At 49.7% G+C, this 10,769-nt stretch overlaps 1 protein-coding gene across 1 annotated transcript; it reads left to right on the top strand.

Moving 5' to 3' along the window:
* The first annotated feature begins 545 nt into the window (after positions 1–545).
* Positions 546–9,911, top strand: Rmi2 (RecQ mediated genome instability 2). The gene is made up of 2 exons (XM_075942034.1): positions 546–868; positions 6,678–9,911. Exons 1-2 carry the CDS (start codon positions 571–573, stop codon positions 6,824–6,826), a joined length of 447 nt encoding a protein of 148 aa, XP_075798149.1. The 5' UTR covers positions 546–570; the 3' UTR covers positions 6,827–9,911.
* Positions 9,912–10,769: the final 858 nt, after the last annotated feature.

The raw sequence follows: 10,769 nt of genomic DNA on the forward strand, positions 1-10,769 counted from the left end.
TCCCAGCTTTTGGGAGACAGAGGCAGGCGGATCTCTGAGAGTTCAAGATCAATTTGTAAACCAAAGCAAGTTCCAAGACAGCTAGGACTGTTATACAGAGAAGCCCTGTCTTGGAAAAACAAAACACACACACACACAAACAAAACCCTGCACCTCAATTTGTGTTTAGGATCATGCTTTAAAGTATCCTCTGGAACTTTCTCTCCTGTGAGTAGTTGTGATTCCCCCATCCAGAAGGTCCACAATCTGTTTGCATTTCTGCTTTTCATGTGGCAATTTTATTTCTGCTCTACAGCTATTGTTGTGCACGTCTTACTTTTTAGAAAACTGAACCGGTTTAAAACGTTGCTCTTTCTTGCAGAAGTAAATTCCTTATTTCCCTGCCTTCATTTACCAGTTCATGTTTAGCTTCAGGCTGTTACTCAAAGTGCGCACGCGCAGTACTGGCACGGTGGTCCCACCCCCAACCCCGACCATTGGCTGGTTCCGGCCGGCGCGCTCTTGATTGGCTGCCGCTCGCCAAGCCCCCGCTGCCCATCAGAGTTGGCGGGAAAGTGGCGGTGGCGCAGTATGGCGGCGGCGGTGGAGTCGCCGCCTTCGAGTGGCCCCGGGGCTGTACGGCTGCCGCGGTCGCCACCACTCAAGGTGCTGGCAGGGCAGCTGCGGCGCCACGCGGAGGGAGGCCCGGGCGCGTGGCGGCTGTCGCGGGCGGCGGTGGGCCGAGCGCCGCTGGAGTTGGCGGTCGTGTGGATGCAGGGCACCGTGCTGGTGGTAGAAGGCGGCCAGGCGCGGCTGCGCGACCCGAGCGGGGCCTTCTCCGTGCGCGGCCTGGAGCGCGTTCCGCGAGGCCGGCCTTGCCTGATTCCAGGTAAAGGGGGCCAAACCGGCTCTTCAGGAGGCTGTCCCTCCCGGGGGCGGGGCGGTCCTACCTCCAGGCATTCTTCCTCCTTCCTGTCCCAACCCCAGTCAGGTGACTTCCCAAACCTGTCGAATGCCTGCTACACCTGCCACCACGTCAAGAAGGTAGGTTCCAACCTCACCTGGTGGTGCACACCTTTCATCCCAATACTAGGAGACTGAGGCAGGAGGATGGCAAAGTTCAAAGCCTGTCTGAGCTACAAAGTGAGTTTGAGGCCAAACAAGGCAACTTAGTGAGAGCCTGTTTCAGAACAAAAAATAAAGAGAGCCTGGGATGGGGCTCACTGGTAGAGCACTTCCTCACATTGATGAGGCCTTGGGTTCAATCCAGACTGCAAAAATATTAAACAAGTAAATCAATGAAAATACGTCTAAACCGGGCATTGGTGGCGTATGCCTTTAATCCCAGCACTCGGGAGGCAGAGGCAGGTGGATCTCTGTAAGTTCAAGACCAGCTAACCCTAACCCTAACCCTAACAAGAGCTAGTTCCAGGACAGTCTCCAAAAACTACAGAGAAACCCTGTCTCGAAAAACCAAAAAAGAAAAAAGAAAAAGAAAATACATCTAAGTTCCTGAGCTCCCCCAGTCATGCGCCTAGTTTTGAGCTTTGGATTTCTCTGTCCTCAGTTCCCTCCCTATAGATGTTTTCATTCCCCATATGTTTTGAGAAATAATGTCTTGGGAAATGTGTGCATATATTCTTTTCTGTTTGTTTTCAGATCACACGCACTCTAGACTGACCTCAAATTCCTTTTATAGCTGAGGGTGACCTTGAACTCAGGAACTTCCCACTTCCAGCGTTTGAGTGCTTGGCTAACGACAGGCACACGCTGTGCTGGGGGTCAAACCCAGGGCTTTGTGCGCGTTAGGCAAACAATCTCCCAAGTGAGCCACATCCCGGCCCCACGCCTTAATTTTTAATGTCCCCAGACAGATGGACCTTCATCTGGGAAAGCCACCGTTACCTGGAGGGGTTGGGAACACTTTTCTACGTTTCCCACTGAGATAACATAACTGTGGTTCACAGTTCATAAACAGCTGCTGCCTAGAGCTTTGTTGAAGGCCATCCCCCCCAGGTTTTTAAGTCTCCAAGGCTTGTTTCTCATGTGCTTCAAGGAGATGCTGATCTTGCTGGGTTTGAGGCCACCCCCTGAGCTACTACAGTGTTTGGACTGTGGTCCTGACAGCTTGACCCTAGCCTCTGGTCATGACACCTAGGTGTCCTGAGAACCTGATGGCCTAGGACACAGGCACTGGGGGCCAGGAGTCAAGGGAAGGAATCATACATGGGGCCTCCTGGGAGATGCTAGGCTGCAGCTGTGACCCAGATAGACAAGGCTCGCTTCTACTTGACACTGGAGCTCAACACAGACTCAGGTTTCTGAAGGTAGCCTATGGATTCACCAGGCCTGCCTTTCTGGGGCTTCCTTCTCTGTGAAGTCAGGCCAGACTCTCTAAGAACGCTTCCTGCCGAGACAGTGTGGGACTGCCTAGATACAGACTAGGTCAGGAGTTTGACCTGGGCTGTTTTAAAGTCAGACTTAAGTTACTTGTTCTGCGCGCTCTCTCTCTCTCTCTGTCTCTTTTCCATTCTCTCCTCTCTCTCCAGTCTTACTCTAATTTAGGACTAGCAACTAAATGGACTGTAAACCAAAAGTAGCTTACACACACACACACAGTGCTTTGCTGGTAATCAAGCTCGGTGCCTTACCCACTGAGCTCTATCTCCAGACCCAGCTTTTACATTTATTTTAAAACTTTTTGTCTGTTTTGTTTTGTTTGTGATGGGTTTTTCCTGTGTAGCCCTAGCTGTCTTACTCTGTAGACCAACCTGACCTCAGACTCACAGAGATCCGCCTGCCTCTGCCTCCCAAGTGCTGGGATCAAAGGCATGCACTACGATGTGTTAATTGCACTGATCAAAAATAAGGTCACAATTCAAAGCCAAATTTGAAGAAAGATTTAGTTAAATACTGGCCAAGTGAATGGTCTCTGGCCAGGTCCATCTCTGGTTTCCCAGAAAAAAAATGGCCCTAAGTCACGGCTTACATCAGCTGAAGTATTTCCCATCAGATCCAGTCAGGGGCAAGTGTTCATCTTGATGTATCTCCAGCCTAAATCCAGGCAAGCTTACATCCTGATGTATTTCCTGCCTGTGAACCTCCCGCCCACCAAGCACATCTAGTGCAGATGGGTCATACAAACTTGTTGAGGGGAGTGAGCAGAGGTGGCTTGTTATCTCCCATACACAGCGGGCCCCAGCATCTCAGGAACTGTTTGTCCTTGGGCAAGGGGCTTGCAGAGCAGGGGCATTTTTGTTTCCTGGATCCCTAAGACATAATAATTAAAACTTAAGATGTAACTTTGGCTCTCACACATGCCTGGCTCTTTAAAACTACTTTTGTTACATCTTATTTATTTTGAGTAAGGGTATATGTGTGCATGTGTGTGAATGCACCGTAATACTTACGTGCAGATCAGAAGACGTCTTGAAGTTGGTTATCTCCTTCCACTGTGTGGGTCCCAGGAATTGAACTCAGGTTGTCAGATTGGTTCATCTGGTATTTACTTGGGGTCAGTAGATTCAGAATTAGGCACCTGTTGAACCATCTCACTGGCCCAGGTCACATTTTTGTTTGTTTTGAGACAGCGTCTCATTTTGTAGCCTTGGGTGGTCTGGAGGTCACTAAGTAGATCAGGCTGGCCTTGAACTCAGAGGTCCCCTCGCCTGAGCAATGGGATTAAAAACATGTGCCTGATACCTGGCCTATCTATGCTTTACATTTTGATGTGTCTAAAAAACCAGTCATAATGTGTGAAAAGTATATGCAGTTCAAAAATCAGCATTGCAAAGTGAAATTTTATTGATGTGAAAGGCATTTGTAGTTTATAAAAGGTTAGTGGCACCAACTCACTGGAATGACATAGTCCAGGAGTTGTGACCCACCAGAGCCTGACTTCTGTAGTCCGGTCCTTTACAGAAAAAGTGACTGCTCTTGGCCTTAACTTTGGCTTTGCTCACATTCCGTGGTTTTTGGTGTCCCAACTTAGGCAATGTTCCTTGAGGTCAGCCTTAGACAGTGTCTCAAGCCTGGTGCCACAGCAGGAGTGAGCCTGGCACCCAGCAGATGTCCCTGGGTTGGATGAGTCTGTTGGCCTCACCCTCTATCCTGTATGCCCAGCGGCAGGGCCCATGCTCTTTCCTCTTGCTCATTAATCATCTCACCAGGAACCGGGGACGTAAACAGGCCACTAAAACACAAGGTACGATTGTAGATGTGCCCAGCCTGTATGTACAGGGGTGACAGCTCTTCCTTCTATTTGAGTGGCGCTCACAGTACCTGCTTGGTACTGCATGGTACAGTGTTTGTGAAGTAGAAAATTCCCAACAAAAGCACGCCTTGTGTTAGCCATTGCTAGCCTCAGGAGACCTGGACTTCCAGCTGCAGAGCAAAAGAGAAACTTTTGTCTGGCTAGCTCAATGGTTCATCTGGTATTTATTTAGAGTCAGTAGATACAGAATTAGGCATAGAAGAAGGATACATGTTCAATGTTCAAAGGATTCAGGGAAGGCTTCCTGGAGGAGGCAGCCCTGAAGCTGCATTGTCGTTATCTGTAGGGACTAACCCTCTTCCTTGGGTTATTGGGACTCATGATATTCAGTGTCAGAATTGGGACATTCTGTGTCTGAACAGCAGTGGATTGTCAGCACCTTCAAACAGCATGCGCAAAGGCAGGGGTGGGGGGGAGGGCAGGGACAGAGCCCCAGGGGGGGCAGCAAAGGCCAGGAGTCAGGGAACAGAGCCCCAGGGGACAGGGCCCCAGGGGGCAGCAATGGCCAGGAGGCAGGGGACAGGGACAGGGCCCCAGGGGGCAGCAAAGGCCAGGAGGCAGGGGACAGGGCCCCAGGGGGGACAACTGTGGCCAGGAGGCAGGGGACAGGGACAGGGCCCCAGGGAGCAGCAAAGGCCAGGAGGCAGGTTACAAGACCCCAAGGGGCAGCTCTGAAAGGCTACGGTTTGGGAAGGATCTGTCCATTCTAAATAACCTTGATGCCTGCTGGTTTGTTGCTGCCTGGCTCCTTCCTGCCCTGCCTCTAGGCCTCTGAAGATACAGTGAGGTTGGGAACTCTAGTCCTCGTTCTGCAGACAGTGGTGCTTACACTGCGCTGTGAAGGGGAGGCTCTTGGGCAGGAGTACTGTTAGTGGTTGGGAGGACATTGCAGTAGTCCGAGCAGGAGAAGGTGAAGGCTTGATCTTGAGCAGGGTCCTGTGGGGAAGAAGTGGAGGGCATCACGTGTCCCTGCAGAGGGATACGGGTGCGTGGGCTGGCTAAGAACTAGTCCCAGTGTTTTCTGTAGTGTCTTCTGCCTCCAAGTTCCACAGAGCTGGTCTTCAGCCTTGTCATTCTAATGGTTTTGTCTTCACCACCAGTTGGGGCTGTATACAGAGGACAGCCAGTATGGCGCCCAGAGTTAGAGCCACAGATCCTCAGGTGGACCCTGTCATGGGAAAGATGAGCACCTCGGGCTTGGCTTCTTTCATTCTAAGCACTGGGCTTGTGTGCAAACTCATGCCTGCTGGTGGAAGCCAGGCATGCAGGGGGCTGGCTGCATGCCTTTCCTGCCGTGACAAGGGACTTTTTACACAATTGCATTTTGTGTGGTTTATGACTAGCCAAGTTGCGCTTTCAAGGAGAGGCACTTCCCCCAGGGAATGGGAAGTTGTGGTTACTCTGTCAGATCATCCAGTGGCGGCCTGTTCTGTTGATTTTCCTGTGTGCCCAGTGTGGCTTGGGATAAAGTTGGGGGTGGCAGGGATTGGAACAACAGTACAGTGTGCTGTGGCTGGCGAGAGGAGGGGTGTGCTGGTGCCTGGCCTAACTTTTTTTGGCAGTGTAGGGGGGAAAATTGGATTTACATTTCGGCTGTCAGGAAGTGTCCTTGCAGGAGTACCCGTCTTGTGAAGAGGGACCAGTCACTCACTCTGGCATTGAGCAAGGAACAGGACTGAGAGCATAGCTCGGGTTTTCTGCCCCTGCCTGGGGCAGTGTGTCTAATTATAACTCACAGGGCTGCAGATGCTTGCGTTCCAGGGGCATGACTGCTGAGTGAGCTGCCTGTTGTGTTAGCATATGAAAAGCAGATGCCAGTAGATGCAGATGCAGTCCTCCAGGTTAAGCGCTGACCTCATTGTGCACACATGTATCTGTTTTGGTCCCTGACTGCCTTTGTTTTGGTATCTACTGTCAGGATTGTGTGATTGTGTAGGGGTGTGCTCACAGATGCCGGTGTATGTTGAGCCAGAGGTACATCAAGTGTCTTCCTCGATTGCTCTCACCCTGTTTTTTGAGACAGGATTTCCCACTGAACCAGGAGCTCCTCTGACTGGGCTGGGAATAGAACCCCAGGGGTCCTACTGTGTCCATTTCCTTACCACTGATCATATATGCATATACACTGCCATGCTTTTTACGTGGATGCTGGGGATCTGAACTCGGGTCCTCTAGCTTGCATGACAAGCCGTTTACCAACTAGGCCCTACCCTCAGCTCCTCTTCCCCTTATTTTGCAGGGCTGAAGATCAAACCTAGGACTTAGTACGTGCTAGCGTGAGCTCTGCCTCTGAGCTGCACCCCCCAAGCCCTAGATAATCTTTCTGTGTGCGTCTTCCTTCTCTGATCAAGGCCTTGAAGTCAGGGTCTTTGTGGGTTGTCCCTACCTGCCGTGGTGATGTTCATACTTTTTCCTCTCTTCCCAGGAAAGTATGTGATGGTGATGGGTGTGGTTCAGGCCTGTAGTCCTGAGCCCTGCCTGCAGGCTGTGAAGATGACGGATCTTTCTGACAATCCCATCCACGAAAGCATGTGGGAGCTGGAGGTGGAAGACTTACACAGGAGCATCCCTTAGAGCGGAGACCCTCCGATACATAAGAACAGCTTTCCCTGGAGTGCTTTACCCAATGTGGGTCTCGGGGGCATCGCAAAGGTTTGACGACGAGATTTGCTTTGGTGGAGCCAGACGTCAGGACCCTAGGAGCTGGAGCTTCTGTTAACTCAGCCTTCCCTCTGCCCAGGGCTTTGGCCGCTTGCGAATGAGAAGCAGATCTCCGGCCTTTTCCCTTTCTTTCATTTATGTGTGTTTGTTTTTCTCGCTCTGAGGCATATCTCAAGTCGCCATCTCTGGTTTGGCGAGGGGTAACGCTTGCTTCTTTAAGACGCAAACTCTGGGTTTCAGTTACTGACAGTGGGATTAAAGTGCGTTGTGGACACGAGGACACTGGGGCCTGTCTCCCCGTCTCCAGCTGTCAGGTGCCAGCCACCGCCCTGTGCAGACGGGTTCTCTGCTTCTGCGTGCTCATTCCTCATTGTCCATCTTCCTTAGATTCAGAAGGTGAGACCGGCTGTTAGAACGGTGGGAGTAGTCTCAGAATTCTTTGTTGAAATTAAAAATTCAAGGATGGAAACAGACTTTTCAAGTACTTCTGCTTCAAAACTTTTGTGGAGAGACAGCCAGGGAGTGAGTCCTGACCTGCGTGAAATGTCTTTCTGTTGGAATTGTACCACTGTTGGGCTTTGGCATTGCCGTTGCCAGACTAGATTCCTGTTTGGATGGCAGAGACCAAGGCAGCCCATACTGTGTTCTCACACTGCTGAGCACTTTGCCCAGATGACCGATATTCCACCACTAGTAGCAATTGTGTATGGCTAGTTTTTAAAAATGCGCTTGTTTGTTTTAAAGACAAGGTCTTATGTAGCCCAGGTAGCCTCAGGTCCCAGACCTTCCCATGTCTACACTTGCCTTCTGCGGTGCCAGGGGTTAATCTGGGTTTTTGTGCATGCCAGGCAACCACTGAATGGAGCCACATCTCCAACCTGAACTATGATTTGTTGAAACTTAGGTTTTCAGAAAAATTAAACAGAACGTATAGTGTTCCCGAAAATGCCACTTGTGCATGTTGGGCAAGCACTGTCACTGAACTAGAGCGCCAGCTCACTGATGTTTAAGACAGAGTCCTAATGTCTCAGGCTCCCGAGGGTTGCAGTCCCACACCTCTCTTCCACACACCCCCACACCCTGACTAACCTGTGAATGTCAGGAGGTGCAGATAATCTCATTTGGCAGGAGAGGGACAGAGGGGGTGAGGAGAGGGGACGCGGAGGTGATCTAGACTTGTCCCTTCCTGTCCTCCCCCCTAGAAAAAGCGTCAAGGCCTTGACATGTTTCATGCTTATCGTCTTCCTGCCTCAGTAGCTGGGATTGCAGGCTGGTTCCTCCAGCCCTGCTTACATGGATGCTCTTTTGAAAATGATTTTATTCTTAGGTATATATGTGTGTGGGGTGCCTTTGGAGGCCAGAAGAGAGTGTTGGCCGTTTATCAGTCCCATCCAGGCGGCTCACACTTCTGTAACTCCCTGTAGCTTCCGGCAATCTGATTCCTCTTTAGGGCCTCTGAGGATACACCCACAACATGGCATATAGACTCACATGCTCACACAGATCCACATAAATAAAAATAAGTTAAAAACATAATGAGAAGGCTTAAGACTAGAAATAGTGAATGGCATTGGAGATGGATTTTGGAGTCCCTGAGGTCTCTTCTACCCAGCTACCTCTTGACTCCTCTGAACTCTAAAACTGTCCAAAGTATCTATGTCCTGGTCAGTCCTATTGTGTGAGGCCTCTCACTGGGGAGATGCCGATAAACACCTGTGCCCTCCTCATAGGACACCAACGACAAACCAAAGTACGAGTCCATTGGAATCCAGCTTGGGGAGCCAGTGAGTATTGGGTTTACTTACAAAGCACGGCTGAGGTGTTCTTACCAGAGCATGGTGACCTAATCAGAAAGTTTGACCCCTGCATAGGTGAGCACCTCCCCAGAAATGCACAGATAGAGTCTCCTTGAGTTAGCCTTCCACACAATATACTCTAGCACCTCCTGAGACCGCAAGGCCATGTGCAGTGCAGGCAGAATGACATACAAATGGCCAGCATGTGCAGGACAGAGTAGCTGGAGTCCCCTACTTCTCTGAGAGAGTGACAGCATCAACAAATCCAATCTCAGGATGTCCTAGAAGTAGTCAGAGCTACTCTGAGGAAGGTGAAGGAGGATAGTTGCTCTACAACACCATGGAGACACTGCCAGTTGATTCATCTTCTGTGGGACCAAACTCAGGTCTTCTCGAAGGAGCAGCAAGTACTCTAACTGCTGAACCTCCTCTTCGGCTCTCCGGATGCAGTTTTTCAAGTGGAGCCCATAGTTTACTCTTGGGTTCACTTGCATGCTTGGTTCTGTAGGTTTTGCCGGGCACATCGACATATATTTACCATCGCAGTATCAGACAGAGGAGTGTCCCTGCTTAAAAGTCCTGTATAGCACCCATACATCCCTTCGCCCAACTGCCCGCTGCCACTGGTCTTCCTGCCGCCTCACTTTGCCGTCCCTGATGGGCCTGCCGTGTAGTGCCTTGCTGAATGTTCATGCCAGGCTCTGCCATGTCCTTCCTGCCAGAATACCCATTTTTCTTACAGTGCTCCACTGTCTCTCAGCACGTACATATCCGTGTACCCAGCTTGCCCATTGAGTGACATCTTGTTTGCTATTGGTCACAAATAACTCGTGGTGCAGGTTTAGTGTGGAAAGTTTGCAGCTCAGCTAGGAGTGCAGCTCTAGGAAACACATCAAGCCCATGGTTAGTCTGGTAAGAAACTTACAGGCTCACATCACTGAGCTAAGATGTTTGTCCCAGGAAACACGTCGAACCCATGGTTAGACTTGTAAGAAACTGCCAAGCTCACATCATTGAGTTAAGTTGTTTGTTTGATTTGATTTGATTTTTTTTTCCTGAGGCAGAGTTTCTTTGTGTAGCCCTGGCTATCCTGATATTCATTTTGTCGCATAGGCTGGCCTTGAACTCACAGCATCCCCCTGCCTCTGCCTCCCAAGTGCTGTGACTAAGGGTGCTAACATTTTCCTTTATAGATAGACCAAGTTGGAAAGTGATCTGGGTTTGACTACCGAACGATTTTTTTAACATATATTTGTATTATTCATTTATTTATTTGGTTTTTCAGGACAGGGTTTCTTGGTGGTAGTCTTGACTGTTCTGGAACTCACTTTGTAGGCCAGTCACAGAGATCTGCCTGCCTCTGCCTCCCCAGTACTGGAATTAAAGGCGTGCGCCACCACCGCCCTAATTATTTTTATTTTATTACTATTGTTTGTGTATGTGTGTGGGTGTGCCCGCGCGTGCGTGTGCGTGTGTGAGTCTAGAAGAGGGCATTGTATTCTCTGGCGTTATAGGCAGGTCTGAGCAGCTCTATGTGGGTGCTGGATAGGAACCCAATTCAGTTCCTCTGGAAGAGCAGCAAGTGTTCTTAACTGCTGAACCATCTCTCTAGCTCCAATGTATATCTTCTGAGCTACAGAAAAATTGCAAAAATATACAGTCATTATTAATATTATTGAGACAGGGTTTCTCTGTATAACTTTGGTGACTGTCTTGTAACTAGCTCATATAGACCAGCCTGGCCTCGAACTCACAGAGATCTGCCTGCCTCTGCCTCCCTAGTGTTAGGAATAAAGGCGTGTGCCACCACCACCTGGCTAAGTCTTTATTATTTTTATTTATTTGTTTGTTTGCCTATTTATTTACATGTAAGGCATGATGTCGCCCAGTCTGTCCTGGAACTCCTGATCCTCGAGCCTCAACTTCCTGAGTGCTGAGATGACAGGTATGCACCACTAAGCTTGGTTGATATAGTGGTGGGGATCAAAATAGACTTATTGAATTGTAGACATACCAAGTTCCTATCATGAATGTCTTATATTACTATAGTGTGGATGTTA

Source organism: Microtus pennsylvanicus, chromosome 11 (assembly GCF_037038515.1).
Source record: "Microtus pennsylvanicus isolate mMicPen1 chromosome 11, mMicPen1.hap1, whole genome shotgun sequence".
In the NCBI taxonomy this organism is placed as follows: domain Eukaryota; kingdom Metazoa; phylum Chordata; class Mammalia; order Rodentia; family Cricetidae; genus Microtus; species Microtus pennsylvanicus.

Excerpts from the sequence above, each read along its gene's own strand:
- Rmi2 (XM_075942034.1), top strand. The coding sequence starts at position 571 with ATGGCGGCGGCGGTGGAGTCGCCGCCTTCGAGTGGCCCCGGGGCTGTA. Across the intron at positions 869-6,677 it reads CCGGCCTTGCCTGATTCCAG|GAAAGTATGTGATGGTGATG; the intron begins GTAAAGGGGGCC and ends CTCTCTTCCCAG.